The 18,098-nt window shown below is 45.0% G+C and overlaps 2 protein-coding genes across 2 annotated transcripts; one reads left to right on the top strand and one right to left on the bottom strand.

The window, feature by feature from the left end:
- The first annotated feature begins 1,414 nt into the window (after window positions 1-1,414).
- Window positions 1,415-3,444, top strand: LOC125523052 (PTI1-like tyrosine-protein kinase At3g15890). The gene has a single exon (XM_048688087.1). The coding sequence runs from the start codon at window positions 1,953-1,955 to the stop codon at window positions 3,273-3,275; it is 1,323 nt and encodes a 440-aa protein (XP_048544044.1). The 5' UTR covers window positions 1,415-1,952; the 3' UTR covers window positions 3,276-3,444.
- A 1,325-nt stretch (window positions 3,445-4,769) lies between these two features.
- On the bottom strand, window positions 4,770-7,448 carry LOC125520790. The gene is made up of 2 exons (XM_048685811.1): window positions 7,373-7,448; window positions 4,770-5,515 (listed from the first exon to the last, which is right to left on the bottom strand). Exon 2 carries the CDS (start codon window positions 5,272-5,274, stop codon window positions 4,828-4,830), a length of 447 nt encoding a protein of 148 aa, XP_048541768.1. The 5' UTR covers window positions 5,275-5,515; window positions 7,373-7,448; the 3' UTR covers window positions 4,770-4,827.
- Between the last annotated feature and the right edge of the window lie 10,650 nt (window positions 7,449-18,098).

Here is an 18,098-nt window from a genome sequence, read left to right as displayed (position 1 = left end):
CCACGCGCCCGCGAACTGGGACGGCCCAGATTGCCTCATTCGCTGTCCCACATCGCCTGGTTCGCTCGATTGCAGTTGACTGGTCGACAGTTGACATTTGAAAAAATAACATAATTTTTTTTAAATCCGGCAAAAATTGAAAAAATGGAAAAAATAAATGTTCATGAATTCTGAAGAGAGTTCGCAAACTTTTGAAAAGTTCATCCATTTTGAAAAAAAATCATCGAATTTGAAATAAAGTTCATCAATTTGGAAAAAACATAAATTTTTAAAAAAGTTTATCCATTTGAAAAAAGATCATAGATTTTGAAAAAAGTTCACCGATTCAAGATAAAGTTCATGAATTTGAAAAAAAAAGTTCAAAAATTTGAAAAAAAAAAAGTTCACGCACTTATCAGAAAAGAAGAAAGAAAAAAGGAATAAACCAAACAAAACCATTTCCAAGAAAAAGGAAAGAAGGAAGAAGAAAAGGATGAAAAGGCTGTAAGTAAACACGAACACGTGAGTTGCCCGAGTGGTAAGGGCAGCGCACAAGTAGTTGCGAGATCGCCGGTTCAAATCGCACCCTCGCTATTGAGTACTCCTTCGGGAGCCACCCCCCCCCCCCCAAGGGTCGCTTGGGGTGGGTTGGGAGCCGTCACTTGCTCTCAGCCGCTGCCATGTGTCGCGCTCTGGGTGCTCCCTTAGTTTTTTTTTCTCTATGTGTTTTTGGCTTTTAGATAATTTCCTTTTCGGTTTTTCTCTTTCCCCCCGGTTTTCTTAGGATTTAGACAAAAAATTGGTTATTTTTGCTCAAAAATGTCTCTTTTTTTCTACCACGAGAGGCACATATTTAATTCTCGTGGAGGCACAGATTTTCTTTTAGAGGAGGCACGGGCGTGCCTCTCGGAAAGGAAAAAAATGTGTTTTCTTTTTTTTTGTTCCTGCGAGAGGAAGGGATTTATTTCTCGTGGAGGCACGGGTTTGATTCTGCCTCTCAGAAAGGAAAAAAAATGTGTCTTTTTTTGTTTCACAAGAGGCACACATTTACTTTTCATGAAGCACGAATTTGTTTACGCGAGAGGCATGCCTCTCAGAAAGGGGAAACACTTGTTTTCAAATTTGCTTCTAAGAGGCATGAATGTGCCTTTCGGAAAGGTAAAAAACGCATGCCTCTTTGGAAAGGGGAAAAAGGTGCTTCTAGTTTGGGTTTTTCCAAAACGAAAAAAACGTGTTCCAGGTTCGGGTTTTTTGTCCGGTTTTTTTTGAAAAAAAATATTCGTCGAAAACTATCAACATGGGATCTAGTTTTGAAGATCTCGACGTGAGGGACCCAACGGCGAAAATGCTGCAAGATTTAGTCGCATGGTTTAAGAGATAAAACATTTTGAATAAACGAATCTGGGAAGGCGGGAGTGTTCTTTGGAAGGAGTACTTCTCAATTACTGATTTGGAAGAGACGGGTAGGATGGGCCGTGCTCAGCATTTAACTTCATGCTGGGCCCGTGTCACAGCACCAGCGTTAGCCTGGGCAGCCCATATTACTGCGCTTGACCGGTTCAAGTTTTTGGCGCCAGTGCGGATCCCTTTCTCTGCTGCCCTGCAATTGGCGCCCGCTCCCCTCCACGCTGACACACACACGTCGCCGCCCAATGCCAACCTTCCACATGGAGGCGCATGGCACCAAACCATCTTACTACCAGGTCAACCAGCATCTCCACAGGCCACAGCATACGCCGCCGCATAAACATCTCCGCCGGCCGCGCGGCGCTCGCACGCCAACTGCCAACGCCACCATAAGTACCTTCTTCACACCGGTTAGGCCCCTTCACCCGCTCCAAGCCGCATCCTTCCATCCATCCATCCTTCCCAGCACGCAGCCAGCTGATCGAGCTCATCGATCCCTCCCCCTCCTCCTCCTCCTCCTCTGTTAAACAGCGTTGCACCGAGAGAGACAGATACCAGAGGCGTCCATGGGCTCCGGGACGAGCTCCTGCTGCGGCGGCGCCGAGAAGGTGGGGCACGGGTGCGTGAGCGCGTCATCGGGCGCCGCGGCGGGGACGGGCAGCGGCGGCGGCAGCACGTGGAGGATCTACAGCTACAAGGAGCTCCACGCCGCCACGGGCGGCTTCAGCGAGGAGAACAAGCTCGGCGAGGGCGGCTTCGGCAGCGTCTACTGGGGCAAGACCCCCGACGGCGTCCAGATCGCCGTCAAGCGCCTCAAGCCCAACAACAACAACTCCAAGGCCGAGATGGAGTTCGCCGTCGAGGTCGAGGTGCTCGCCCGCGTCCGCCACCGCAACCTGCTGGGGCTCCGCGGGTACTGCGCCGGCGCCGCCGCCGACCAGCGCATGATCGTGTATGATTACATGCCCAACCTCAGCCTCCTGTCCCACCTCCACGGCCAGTTCGCCTCCGACGCCACCCTCGACTGGCGCCGCCGTGTGGGTGTGGCCGTTGGTGCCGCCGAGGCGCTTGTGCACCTCCACCACGAGGCTTCTCCCAGCATCATCCACCGGGACATCAAGGCCAGCAACGTGCTGCTTGACTCCGACTTCGCGCCGCTCGTCGCTGATTTTGGGTTCGCCAAGCTCGTCCCCGACGGCGTCTCGCACATGACCACCAGGGTCAAGGGCACCCTCGGCTACCTCGCGCCGGAGTACGCCATGTGGGGCAAGGTCTCCGGGGCGTGCGACGTGTACAGCTTCGGCATCCTTCTCGTCGAACTGGTGTCGGGCAGGAAGCCTATCGAGAGGCTGCCGTCGGGTGCCAAGCGCACCATCACCGAGTGGGCGGAGCCCCTCATCGCGCGCGGCCGGCTCGGGGACCTCGTGGACCCGCGCCTCCGTGGCGTCTACGACGCGGCGGAGCTGGCGCGCATGCTCGAGGCCGCCGCGCTCTGCGTGCAGGGGGAGCCCGAGCGGCGTCCGGACATGCGCGCCGTCGTGCGGATCCTGCGCGGCGCGACTGCCGCTCCTGACGGCGCGGCCGCGGCGGCCTCCAAGGGGGGCAACGACGCCCAGGTCCGGCCTGCGGTGAGGATGGAGAGCGTCAAGTACGCAGACCACCTTATGGAGACGGAGAACAGCGTGTACTCCGGCGACGGGGACGAGGACGAGGAAGACGACGAGAAGGAGGCCGCCGACTACAGCAGCGACGAGGTGGAGGAGTACTCGCTGATGGACGACCAGAGCAGCATGAACTTCGGCGTGTTCGGCGCCATGCCGGTGGTGCCGGTGCAGACCATGCACGACCCCTACGTCAGGAGGTTTGGAGGAAATGGCGTCAAGATATGATAATGTGCTATTCTATTGTGTGACAATGCCGGCTATGTTATATTAATTTCGTTGATGTAAACCTGTGCTTAATTAGTTGGGATCAAGCTGGTGATTAAATTTATTGTAATTTATGGGACTTGGAAGTAAGTTCTTGTTTTCATTAAACACAAAATATTAAGTTCTTGTACATGCTATCTTTGAATGAGCGCGCATGTTGGCCTAGCCCATTTGCTTGATGATCTACAGTGGGAGCCTCATGGTGAGCTTTCTACGAGGAAACCAAGAAGATGACTAGAGATTTTGTGCCATGCTGCGTGACCAAAATCTACAGGGAGAACAATGTGGCCGCACATGAGCTAGCTGCTTATGCTAAAGTCCATGGAGACTTCCTTCTTTTACCTGATGTGCCGCAGGTTTTTTCTCTTGAAACACGAGGCAAAAGCTTTGCTCGTTTCATTAATTAAGAAGAAGGTTGCACGGTTAATTATGAAAATCGGGTGAAAACCGATACAAACGGGGCCAAGCCCCCACTCGTTACATGAACAAGCCAATGCGTTTCGTCGCACCACAAGGCCACACCAAAACTTGCCAGCGACACACCACAAACATCACATGAGCACACTAGCCGCACGCACACAGACCGACTCACGGTTGCCGAAGAGAAGAAGTCGCGACTGCTACGGGTGGAGCAGACCCGGGACTCTCCTATGCGCCACAGGATTTGAAACATGTAATCATGCATGATGTAATCCAGAATAATTGAAATATAAGAGCTCCCTTTATCCTCCCAAAACAAAGAAAAAAGCTTCAGCAACATCTGGCAGTTGAAGTTTGGGGTGCCGCCATTTGTATGAGCAATTGAGCAGAGGAAGGTAGCTTGTGTGATGCATGCATTTGTGTACATACATGTTCTCCTTTGTCAAACATATAGATAAAAATATCATTTCATTATAGCTAAATTTAGATCAGAATATCTAGTGACAGTGACTCCTGTTGGTAGTTGCCTCGAGTTGTTCGCTTGATTTCAATTCTACCATTTGGCAGTAAGGCGGGTGACGAACCATATACAGCTGCAGCTCAAGACAGACAGATAGTTGTGCCTCTTTTTTCTTCAGACAAAACAATTTGTGTGCCTTTCGAATGTTGACACAATGAATTTCAGTTCTACTAGCATGTTGTGTGGCTTGTGGATCAACGTAGGTGTAGAATTGCGCGGCGACTATCTCAATAAACGAGCTGTATTGTTCACTCGCCTGAAGGAAAATCATGTCGGGTTTTAGCTAGGCGGCCCACTTCTTCTCGCTCGCCCGCTTGCTTCGGAAACGATTCACTCGCTCGCTGTTACGGTTTTTTCGTTTTCTTTATACTTCCTCCGGTCATTTTTACTCTGCATATTAGGTTTGTCTGAAATCAATCTCATCCAACTTTGATCAAGTTTATACAAAAAATATTAACATTCATATAACAACACATTTATTATTAGATTCATCTCGGAATATATTTTTATATTATATTTATTAGATGTTATAGATGTTAATATTTTTTAATAGAGGTAAATTCACTAGGAGTCTTAGAACTTGCACGTGATGGTCAGTTTGGTGCACAAACTTGTAAAATATTCCCTCCGTCCGGAAAAAGTTGTCCACGGCACAGTGTATTTATATTTTTGCAAAAAAACCCTCAGAGTTTTAAACCCGTCACGAATAACACCATCTTCTTCCTTCGTGCTCCCCCGTCGCCCGCGCCTCGCAGTCATCGTTGGCTTCCCACCTGCGTCGCCGCCCGCCTGGACCTGCGCCGCGACCAACACCAGCACCGCCGCCCGCCTGGACCTCCGCCGAGGCTTCCCACCTGCGGCGCCCGCCGGAAGGCAACCTGCGCTGGCGCCCGCCTCGAGCTGCGCCGCCGGCCCCATTGAATCTTGCTTCACACGGTCGCCCACCTGCGCAACCACCTTCGCCGCCCACGGCCACAAACCTGCGCCTCTGACTTCGTCCGCTTCGGCCGCCGGCGCCATGGACAATTCCGGCCACTCCCGCCTCTGATGTTGCCACTGCTGGTGGACAACGCCGACGTGGACCTCTGATGATGCTTCTTCCCTTTCTCTTGCCCCGACTCTACTCGTACTGGTGCTGGTGAGTCTGCCCCGCCCGTATTGCTACTGCTGCTGTTCAACTAGTGGTGTGAGTCTGAAGATTATTGTTGTGTCTGGAGAGCCTACAAAGATAATTCCTGAACCTGCAAGATAATTCCTGAACCTGCAAGATAATTACTGAATTGAGTTGAGGTAGTTGAGTTGAGTTGTCATGCTGACATGGTGCAATGTTGACACAAAAAAAAATCCAGTTAACTTTTTCAACACAAGTTAACTGCATTCAGATCTCTTGATGCTCAAAACCTGTTAATTTCTGTCAGCTTTTGATCTGTCAAGTTGATGTCAAACTTGACACATAAAGTTGATAATCAGAATATTTACAGTTCCCCAAATCACAAAACTGGATCTAAACAGTGCATCTGATAATTTTTAAGGACAGACCAAAGGAATCAGTTGTCACTGTTAATTGATTGGAAAATGCATGCTTCCATGAGTGCACTGAAAATTCAGGGAACAACTTCTATCTACACATGGTCATGCAACAGAACAACTGAGATAGGGAACTGAAATCAGTGCAAGAGCAGCGTAGGTGAGTGCAAGAGTAACAAAGTCAGGACATGGTGATATCCTCCCATCTCTAGATAAATACAGTAACAAAGTTAAGAATATGTTGAGGCATCAGTCAATCTATGTAAATGCATATTCCAGCATGGTCATATAGCAGCACCACTTAAATGATTCCTAGATGCACTAGTAATCATTTTGTTTAAAACTTAACAAACTTTATTTGGATTTATTTGAATTTATTTGCTTTATTTGGATTTATACACCATTTGTCCAATTGCAAACATACCCAAAGTTTCCAATTAGACAGTAATGGCAAGATGCAAAATGGTGCTAGTAAATTCAGTTCTGCAAAAAACAAGACTGAAACAGGGTAGTGTTGAGCATGTCCTAGCACTAGCAGCAAATTCAGGCCAGATTTAGCCAAATTGGAAACATTATTCCTGTAGAAACAATTCAAGCAGCACAAAACTCCAATTGAGGGAAATTATTTGAATTATGCACCTTCAAGCAGCACATATACTCCAAAGGGATTGTGGCTGTTCTCCTTCTGTTTGGAGTATTTGTCACTATGCTCTAGAAATACGAACAAGGGAAGTCAATTTCAAACTGATAGACTGCAGAAAACTGCCACAATCCCTTAACTAAGAGTTGATAAAAACATGTCCCTAAAACTTATTCAGCCAGTTAGGTCCCCTGTTAAGTTAACTGAATTATTCAGTCAGTTAGATCTGAACAAAGCCTCTGAAGTAACCTGCCTACTAACCCTCTCTCTTCTTCAGTAAGATCTGAACAAGACTATATCTACATACTGTTAAAGCTTCAAATTCAGAGCACTACATCATCCAGTTTGGCACTACACGCAGCTCTAAATTAAGACTAGATCAAATTTGACACAAATGCAGTACTACCTCTTTGTAGGCTTGGAAGGCACAGACAGACAGCACTAGCATTTTTGTCAAAAATTCTACTCCCTCATAAATCAATGTTGACTAAATTTTTTAAGTGCTCTTCCTAAAAATCACTAAAGTAGGAAATCTTTAACATAATGTACCCTGCAGCTTTGTTCAATTGATACAATCAACAGTGGGTTTTGTTCAATTGATCAGGAGTAGGAGATCTTGGTGTTAGACCAAAAATTCAGTTATTGCACACTGTTAGTTCTTATCCTCATTTTTTCACATTGGTGAAAGAGCCTGTCATTGCAAATTCAGTTAAGCGTTTGCTTGCTTTAGTTTGACAGAAATTTTGTCCTTGTAAACTTGCTGCAAGGTCAACATGTGCTGTTATAAATTGAGATATACTCTAGCTGCAGTAGTCTTAGTGATCAAAATTGCAAGCATGTCAAGTCAGAGAAGCATGTCAGCTAACTTCAGACTTAACAATAAAGATGAAAATTTCAGACTTGGCAGTACAAATTCAGACTTGGCATGAGATAGATGAGCACGAGGAGGACCTGAAGGAGGAGGAGCCTGGGATGTTGAGGAGGATCCGCCTTCGTTGGGGTCGACTTCCGCAGCAACCGCCGTCGTGCCCCGATCCGTCGTCGCCGGTGATGTTGAGGAGGGCCTGGAGGAGGAAGAGGAGCTGGTGGATTAGGAGCTCGAGGACGAGAGCGCCCGCCCCATGCTGTCGCCATGCTCCAGATCGAGCGCCAACTTGTCGTCATCCTCCAGATCGAGCGGTGCCTCGTCGAAGAGAACCTCACCGGAAAAAGGGATTTTCAGGGGAGAGGAGGAGCTACGCAGCGAACTGGAGCGGCGCGGCGGCGTGGAGGAGGGAGAGGAGGCGCGGGGGATCTCAGCGGGGCGAGATAGCTCAGCGGCGCAGGGGAGCTCACCGGCGCGGCGTGGCGGGGAGGGGAGCAGCGCAACGTCGGGAAGCTGCGGGGAGAGGAGTGACGCTGCGACAGGACGAGGACTGCGGGTTTGGTCGGACAAAAGTGGAGGTTTTTTTTTTTGCAAAAATGTCATAAAGAGAACTTTTCCCGGACGGAGGGAGTACTTTTCCCGGACGGAGGGAGTACGTGTTTTTGTCATGAAACTTGCGCGGGCGCGCAAATACGGTCACACTTTCCATACATGGGTGTATTCGCCGCCTACGTGGCCAGGGCCCATTGTCTGTGGCTAATGCACGTGATGTGTTTCTTTTACTTTGTACAAAAGCACTCCAGCAATAGCTGTACTTGGATCCACCCGTCAGGGTACGTTGTGCATATATTGGGCAGGAAAAAAATCGGCCGGAGCCAGTTCGAATCAGCGACCTGGCGGAATGTCGCTAGCGACAACTGATTTTGCTCGCTGTTTCATTTGGACAACTAGGGTATATCACCTCTAGGATAAAATACACATTCTGAATATATTTTCTTTTCTCTAGATTTTTAAATTTAAAATTATTCCGAGTCAAACAAAATTTCTGCTGATTTGTTGGAAACGAAATTACATACATACATTCCGCACTATATTTTTTTAATGAAATTATTCGAATTCAAAAAAAAGATTTTTCTGGATTTTTTTTACGTATATTCATTCTAACATATATTTTTATCTAGATTTTCCAATCTAAAATTATTTGAATTCAAACAAAATTTCCGTTGATTTGTTCGAAAGAAATTTACGTACATTCATTATGAACTCTATTTCTTTTATATAGATTATTCAAATTCAAACAAAAATTAGTTGATTTGTCCGAAAAAATTACTTACATTCATTCTGACCCATAATTTCTTTTATATAGATTTTCAAATTGAAAATTATTCGAATTCAAACAAAATTGTATTGATTTGTCCCCAAAAAATGCATACATTCGTTGTGCACTATATTTCCTTTTATCCATATTTTTTAATTTTAAATTATTTAAATTCAAACAAAAATTTAGTGTTTTCTCCAAAAAAATATGTGCATTATATTTTACATATAATTCCTTTTACCTAGCTGAAAGAAGTATATTCATTATGAACTATATTTTCTATTATCTAGATTATTCAAATTCAATACAAAATCTAGTTGATTTGTCCAAAAAAAATTACGTACACTCATTCTGCACTGTATTTTATTTTATCTTGATTTTTAATTTAAAATTAGTCGAATTGAAACAAAAATCTAGTTGATTTGTCCGAAAAGTTTATCTAGAATATAAAATAATTTTCTTAAATAGGAAAAAGAATGAAGCATAAATAAGATAAATTGTGTTTATCTATTTAAATGTCATTGTGGCTGATAGTTTTTTCTTTAAAAAAACTCATAGTGGCTATCTAAGTGAGGCGAATTGTAGCAGGCCGTATGTTCGAATACTATTGTTGCTCCAGCATTTTTCATTGTTTTAAGGTTTTTCTGCATAAATAAATAAAATGCAAGCGTGCTTTCTGGAAAAAAGTGCACGCGGATTACCCACCGCCTCAGCCACTGACAGTGGGCCCCTACCATGTTGCCACGCCATGTGTGCACATGATACGGCCGAAATACGGTAGAAATCACCGTATATGAACGGAAGGACAAGTTAGATGACCGAAAACACGTATTTTACAAAGCGGGGGGAAACCCTTTTTCTTAAAACACGTATTTTACAAGTTTATGCATCAAACTGACCGTCGCGTGCAAGTTCTATAACTTGCGGTGTATTTACCTCTTTGTAATATAAATTTGGTCAAACTTAGCAAACTTTGACTTCAGACAAAACTAATGTGCGGAGTAAAAAGAACCAGAGGGAGTATCTTCTTCGTTTTGTTTTTTCTGCTTTTCTTTGTTTTCATTTCGTTCACGGTTTCTAGTTTTTCCTCTCTTTCTTTTTTTCTTTCTTTTTCTTTTTTCTTTCCCAATTTTCACTTGTTTTTTAAATATTTTTTATTATTATCTCTTTTTTGGTTTTCATTGTTCATTTCTCAGTTTTCCCTGTTTTCAATCTTTTTGCATTGGTTTTCTTCGGTTTCATCTTTTTTTTTCTTTGTTTCTCTTTTTGGGTTTTTATTGGGTTTCTTTTTTCCCTTTGTTTCTTTGTCGATTTTCATCGGTTTCTTTTTTATTCAACACATATCAACTTTTTTTAAGTACACAATGACATTTTCTGTATGCATTAGAAACATGTTTTCTATACCCATTTAACATTTTCTAAATACATGATTATGCACCAGCTTGATCCCAAATTAAGCACATGTTTACATCAACGAGATTAATATAACATAACTGGCATTGTCAGTTTAAGTTCTTGTTTTCTATTAAGCAAAAAAATGAAGTTCTTGTATAATTCTTTGAATGGCTGTGCATGCAAAATTCAGGAAAATGAGAGCGCATGTTAGTCTGGCCCAATTGCTTGATGATCTTGCATGAGCTATTCATAAGTCGACTGGGTTTTTTTTTTTCTGTAAGTCGATTTTGCGAAGCGCGAGGCCGAAGGCAGGGACGGTGGGAGGAGTGCCGGCCACGGTGAGGCCGGGCCGTGGACGAGCGACAGTCATCGATAGCCGGAAGGAGTGAGTCCAAAACTTGTCGAGTGTGGGGGGAGGGGGGCGCTGGAGCTGTTCAGCGCACGCGCTCGCGCGGGGTGGTGGGAGGGAGGCTTAGAGGGATGACCCGGATGGGGGAGGAGGGACGGGTGGGATGGTGTCCGGGACAGCGCGGACAGCGAACGCAGACGGCGGACGCGGACGTTTCCGTCGTAGTTGGGCTTCCGCCAATTGCTTTCCTTCAATATAGTTCGGAGTCATGTACAATGATTGATAAGATAATCTTATCTTAATTATTGCATGTAATTTAGAGATGACAAAAAGAAATGTCTATATGAGTCATCTCTTAGCTTTATCTTCAATAACTAGTCATTCCTAAAAATGTGGTGAGACATATTGTGCTAAGGGCATGTACAATAGATAGCCTCAAGGTGATGCCTCACATGCCATGTAGGATCGGATATGACGTAAAGTAGGTTCGGATAGGGAAGCGGGATCCTCTCCAGGAGGCGGGTGCTTGAAGAAAAAAAGTGTGGTCCGGTGACAAAAAACTGAAAAGGTTGGAGTGAAAAGTAGAGATGCATGTGTATTAGAGTCTTTATTTTCTATTTCTTAATGAGGCTCACTAGTGATAGCTTGCATTGGAGAGAAAAAAATCAATATAAATGCCTCAAATTACTTTTTATCATGGGGCATATGTATCCATATGCCACCATTGTACATGCCCTAAGAGATCATCTCTTATCTTATCTTAAGTAAGATAAGACAAAAAATTTTCTTATAAGTTCTCTCTCTTCCACCTCATCATTTATTCTACGTGACACTCCCGAAAGCATCTCCAGCCAGGCCCTCAAGAAGCCTCCCCAGGCGCATTTTTAGACGCCGGCGGGCAAAAAACGACCCACTCGGAGCCCCAGGAACCAGTTTTGCGCCGGCTTTGACGAAAGTTACGTCCGGCTCGCCCATTCCAAACCCAGTCCTCCGGGAGGTAGCTGGGAACGCCGGCATCTCTTTTTCGCATGCAACGGCCCACTTGCCAGCCCCTCTTTCTGTTGGGGAACGTAGCAGAATTTTAAAATTTTCTACGCATCACCAAGATCAATCTATGGAGTCATCTAGCAACGAGGGAGAAAGGAGTGCATCTACATACCCTTGTAGATCGCACGCGGAAGCGTTCAAGAGAAAGGGGTTGATGGAGTCGTACTCGTCGTGATTCAAATCACCGATGACCTAGCGCCGAACGGACGGCACCTCCGCGTTCAACACACGTACGGTTGGGAAGACGTCTCCTCCAACTTGATCCAGCAAGGGGGAAGGAGAGGTTGATGAAGATCCAGCAGCACGATGGCGTGGTGGTGGAAGCAACGGTGATCTCGGCAGGGCTTCGCCAAGCACAGGGAGAGGGAGGAGTGTCACGGGAGGGAGAGGGAGAGGCCAGGGGCTAGGGTGTGGCTGCCCTCCCTCCCCCCACTATATATAGGGTCCCTAGGGGGGGCGCCGGCCCTAGAAGATCCAATCTCCAAGGGGGGGCGGCGGCTAAGGGGGTGGCTTGCCCCCCACCCCTAGGGTTTCCAACCCTAGGCGCAGGGGAGGCCCAAGGGGGGCGCCCCAGCCCACTAGGGGCTGGTTCCCCTCCTACTTCAGCCCATGGGGCCCTTCGGGATAGGTGGCCCCACCCGGTGGACCCCCGGGACCCTTCCGGTGGTCCCGGTACAATACCGAGTACCCCCGAAACTTTCCCGATGGCCGAAACTTGACTTCCTATATATAAATCTTCACCTCCGGACCATTCCGGAACTCCTCGTGAAGTCCGGGATCTCATCCGAGACTCCGAACAACTTTCGGGTTACCGTATACTAATATCTCAACAACCCTAGCGTCACCGAACCTTAAGTGTGTAGACCCTACGGGTTCGGGAGACACGTAGACATGACCGAGACGACTCTTCGGTCAATAACCAATAGCGGGATCTGGATACCCATGTTGGCTCCCACATGCTCCTCAATGATCTCATCGGATGAACCACGATGTCGAGCATTCAATCAATCTGTATACAATTCCCTTTGTCAATCGGTATGTTACTTGCCCGAGACTCGATCGTCGGTATCCCAATACCTCGTTCAATCTCGTTACCGGCAAGTCACTTTACTCGTACTGTAATGCATGATCCCGTGATCAACCACATGGTCACATTGAGCTCATTATGATGATGCATTACCGAGTGGGCCCAGAGATACCTCTCCGTCATACGGAGTGACAAATCCCAGTCTCGATTCGTGCCAACCCAACAGACACTTTCGGAGATACCTGTAGTGTACCTTTATAGTCACCAAGTTACGTTGTGACGTTTGGTACACCCAAAGCACTCCTACGGTATTCGGGAGTTGCACAATCTCATGGTCTAAGGAAATGATACTTGACATTCAGAAAAGCTATAGCAAACGAACTACACGATCTTTGAGCTATGCTTAGGATTGGGTCTTGTCCATCACATCATTCTCCTAATGATGTGATCCCGTTATCAATGACATCCAATGTCCATAGTCAGGAAACCATGACTATCTTTGATCAACGAGCTAGTCAACTAGAGGCTCACTAGGGACGTGTTGTGGTCTATGTATTCACACATGTATTACGATTTCCGGATAACACAATTATAGCATGAACAATAGACAATTATCATGAACAAAGAAATATAATAATAACCATTTTATTATTGCCTCTAGGGCATATTTCCAACAGTCTCCCACTTGCACTAGAGTCAATAGTCTAGTTACATTGTGATGAATCGAACACCCATGCAGTTCTGGTGTTGATCATGTTTTGCTCTAGGGAGAGGTTTAGTCAACGGATCTGCCACATTCAGGTCCGTATGTACTTTACAAATATCTATGTCTCCATTTTGAACACTTTCACGAATGGAGTTGAAGCGACGCTTGATATGCCTGGTCTTCCTGTGAAACCTGGGCTCCTTGGCAAGGGCAATAGCTCCAGTGTTGTCACAAAAGAGAGTCATCAGGCCCGACGCATTGGGTATGACTCCTAGGTCGGTAATGAACTCCTTCACCTAGATTGCCTCTTGTGCTGCCTCCGAGGCTGCCATGTACTCCGCTTCACATGTAGATCCCGCCACAACGCTGTGCTTGCAACTGCACCAGCTTACTGCCCCACCATTCAAAATATACACGTATCCGGTTTGTGACTTAGAGTCATCCAGATCTGTGTCGAAGCTAGCATCGACGTAACCCTTTACGACGAGCTCTTCGTCACCTCCATAAACGAGAAACATATCCTTAGTCCTTTTCAGGTACTTCAAGATATTCTTGACCGCTGTCCAGTGTTCCATGTCGGGATTACTTTGGTACCTTCCTACCAAACTTACGGCAAGGTTTACATCAGGTCTGGTACACAGCATAGCATACATGATAGACCCTATGGCCGAGGCATAGGGGACGACACTCATCTTTTCTCTATCTTCTGTCGTGGTCGGGCATTGAGACGTGCTCCATCTCGTACCTTGCAATACAGGCAAGAACCCCTTCTTTGACTGATCCATTTTGAACTTCTTCAATATCTTGTCAAGGTACGTACTCTGTGAAAAACCAATGAGGCGTCTCGATCTATCTCTATAGATCTTGATGCCTAATATATAAGCAGCTTCTCCAAGATCCTTCATTGAAAAACACTTGTTCAAGTAGGACTTTATGCTTTCCAAGAATTCTATATCATTTCCCATCAACAGTATGTCATCCACATACAATATGAGAAATGCTACAGAGCTCCCACTTACTTTCTTGTAAATGCAGGCATCTCCATAAGTCTGCGTAAACCCAAACGCTTTGATCATCTCATCAAAACGAATGTTCCAACTCCGAGATGCTTGCACCAGCCCATAAATCGAGCGTTGGAGCTTGCACACCTTGTCAGCATTCTTAGGATCGACAAAACCTTCCGGCTGCATCATATACAATTCTTCCTTAAGGAAACCATTAAGGAATGTCGTTTTGACGTCCATTTGCCATATCTCATAATCATAGAATGCGGCAATTGCTAACATGATTCAGACGGACTTCAGCTTCGCTACGGGTGAGAAAGTCTCATCGTAGTCAACCCCTTGAACTTGTCGATAACCCTTAGCGACAAGCCGAGCTTTATAGATGGTTACATTACCATCCGCGTCTGTCTTCTTCTTAAAGATCCATTTATTTTCTATGGCTCGCCGATCATCGGGCAAGTCAGTCAAAGTCCATACTTCGTTTTCATACATGGATCCTATCTCGGATTTCATGGCTTCCAGCCATTTGTCAGAATCTGGGCCCGCCATCGCTTCTTCATAGTTCGAAAGTTCACCATTGTCTAACAACATGATTTCCATGACAGGGTTGCCGTACCACTCTGGTGCAGAACGTGTTCTTGTGGACCTATGAAGTTCAGTAGCAACTTGATCTAAAGTTTCATGATCATCATCATTAACTTCCTCTCTAGTCGGTGCAGGTACCTCAGGAACAATTTCCTGAGCTGCGCCACTCTCCGGTTCAAGAGGTAATACTTCATCAAGTTCTACTTTCCTCCCACTTATTTCTTTCAAGAGAAACTCTTTCTCTAGAAAGGATCCATTCTTGGCAACAAAGATCTTGCCTTCGGATCTGAGGTAGAAGGTATACCCAATAGTTTCTTTAGGGTATCCTATGAAGACACATTTTTCCGATTTGGGTTCGAGCTTTTCAGGTTGAAGTTTCTTGACATAAGCATCGCATCCCCAAACTTTTAGAAACGACAGCTTAGGTTTCTTCCCAAACCATAGTTCATACGGTGTCGTCTCAACAGATTTCGACGGAGCCCTATTTAAAGTGAATGCAGCAGTCTCTAAAGCATAGCCCCAAAATGACAGCGGTAAATCGGTAAGAGACATCATAGATCGCACCATATCCAATAGAGTGCGATTACGACGTTCGGACACACCATTACGCTGAGGTGTTCCAGGAGGCGTGAGTTGTGAAACTATTCCACATTTCCTTAAGTGTGTGCCAAATTCACGACTCAAGTATTCTCCCCCACGATCTGATCGCAAGAACTTGATTTTCTTGTCACGTTGATTCTCGACCTCACTCTGAAATTCCTTGAACTTTTCAAAGGTCTCAGACTTGTGTTTCATTAAGTAGACATACCCATATCTACTCAAGTCGTCAGTGAGGGTGAGAACATAACGATAGCCACCGCGAGCCTCAACACTCATTGGACCGCACACATTAGTATGCATGATTTCCAATAAGTTGGTTGCTCGCTCCATTGTTCCTGAGAACGGAGTCTTGGTCATTTTACCCATGAGTCATGGTTCGCACGTGTCAAATGATTCGTAATCAAGAGACTCCAAAAGTCCATCTACATGGAGCTTCTTCATGCGTTTGACACCTATGTGACCAAGGCGGCAGTGCCACAAGTATGTGGGACTATCATTATCAACCTTACATCTTTTGGTATTCACACTATGAATATGTGTAACATTACGCTCGAGATTCATTAAGAATAAACCATTCACCAGCGGAGCATGACCATAAAACATATCTCTCATATAAATAGAACAACCATTATTCTCGGATTTAAATGAGTAGTCATCTCGAATTAAACGAGATCCTGATACAATGTTCATGCTCAAAGCTGGCACTAAATAACAATTATTGAGGTTTAAAACTAATCCCGTAGGTAAATGTAGAGGCAGCGTGCCGACGGCGATCACATCGACCTTGGAACCACTAGTGCAGAACTGGGCAATAGCACCGGTTCGTAAGGGCCTTTAGTGCCGGTTTGGTAACCGGTGCTAAAGTGTAGGCACTAAAGGCCCTCCCCCCCCCTTAGTACCGGTTCAGCACGAACCGGTGCTAAAGGGTAACCACGTGGCACGAGCCAGCTTCGGGGGCAGGGAGCCCTTTAGTACCGGTTGGTGTCACCAACCGGTATTAAAAGGTTGGGGGGGGTTGGGTTTATTATTTCTTTTTCATTTAATTTTGTGTTTTCCATTTAATTATTTTTCGTTTGCTGGTATTTTACGATACTACATATTGTACACGTTATGCATATATATATAAATAGAATTTCTAGTAGAACCGATCATAATATATATATATATATATATATATATATATATATATATATCATCGAATGTCTCACAACCACCATTAATTAATTCACACATATATACACACATGTATATATATATACAATTTCTCCTAATTGGTGCCTTCGGAGCCAGTGGCATTAGCCTAGCTAATTGGTGCCTTCGGAGCACGATAACAATTGGAAGTGGTTCATGGGGGCGGTAGCGGGTAATAGTATTCTCCTTTGGGATCTATGACCTGGTCGAGCAAAAATCCCACTATTTCCTCTTGAATTGCTTCTATGCGGTCTTGTGCTAGGAGCTTGTCCCGCACCTCTTTGAACTGTTAAGAAGGAGATCAATATGCATGTGTATTAGTTGTGTGACTAGATATCGATAATGGTGTAAAAATTGTGAATAGTGTTCTGACAATCGATATCGTACCCACTCCTGTCTTTGAGATTTGCTCCTTTCGGACGCCATCATGCGAATGTTCTCGCAAACGTAGTATGCACATAGATCATTCCCCGGCGCCTGCTTCAGGGCCTTTACGAGAATGGAATTTGATCAGATAATAATTAATCAAGCATGATAATTAAAGAGATGGCAGCTAGCTAGTACTACTTAATTACTTACCTTGGGTCGATACCATTTCAGATTTTGTTTCCATGGGCCTGTAGTGGCCCTGATGAACTTTGCCCAAGCCCTGCCCGCCGATAAAGAAAATGAATAAATGGGTTATTAAATAGTTGTTATCAGGAAATGACGAACTAATTAAATAGGCTGAGATATAGTTAATAATTATTGAAATTACCTGTTGACTATCCCCTTCACGATGGTGTAGTCACTTGCTTTCTTAAGTAGTGAGTCTAGTACTTCAACCGTTCCTTCATCAACTTTAATGATTAACAAGATCCAGTGAAATCTGTATGCACACACGTTTGCATTTCTTAATTAAGCGGGCATGTGTAAGCAAAAACATGTAGCTAGCTAGTAGGGAAAAACAGAATTTGTAGTACAAGACAGTGTGACTCACTGGAAGTTGTAAGGAAGTAGTATATCTTCGTTGTATTTGAGTTCCTTGAAGAACTGTAGCATGCTTTCCTCTACACTTTTTTCGTGATATGGATCTATTTTCCATGTGTATTCATTAATGGCATTTGGGTCAACGAATCCAATGCCATAGCGTCCACCTTTTTCCATTTTATAAATCTTCATCCTGCATAATACCATAGAAAAGAATATAGTGAGGATAATTACAGGTAATGATTGATCAAAATGATCACTACAGCTAGCTTGAGACTTAAATTACAGAAAGAAATCACTTACAGACAATAGCAACTGACGATAGATTTGTCGAGTGCGTCTTTATTGTATAGCTGAAATAGTTTTGAATACTCAACGGTCACAGCTTTCTCATGGTAGTAATGATCCTTGTTGACATTCACCATGAGGGACTCTCGATTGGAAATCTTGGTAATGTCCATGTACCATTGATGCAATTCATACATTCTCGTTGGGAGCTTATTGACCTCCTCTGGCTCGACCAAAGGTTGGCCCCGGGCATATTTCCGTTTTATTTCCTCCTCTCTAGTCGGAGACATGGGCTCGATATCGAGGAGTTGTCCAACAGTGATCCCGATCGAT

This window comes from Triticum urartu, chromosome 7 (genome assembly GCF_003073215.2).
Source record: "Triticum urartu cultivar G1812 chromosome 7, Tu2.1, whole genome shotgun sequence".
In the NCBI taxonomy this organism is placed as follows: domain Eukaryota; kingdom Viridiplantae; phylum Streptophyta; class Magnoliopsida; order Poales; family Poaceae; genus Triticum; species Triticum urartu.
This window is presented reverse-complemented; position numbering and strand designations above follow the sequence as displayed.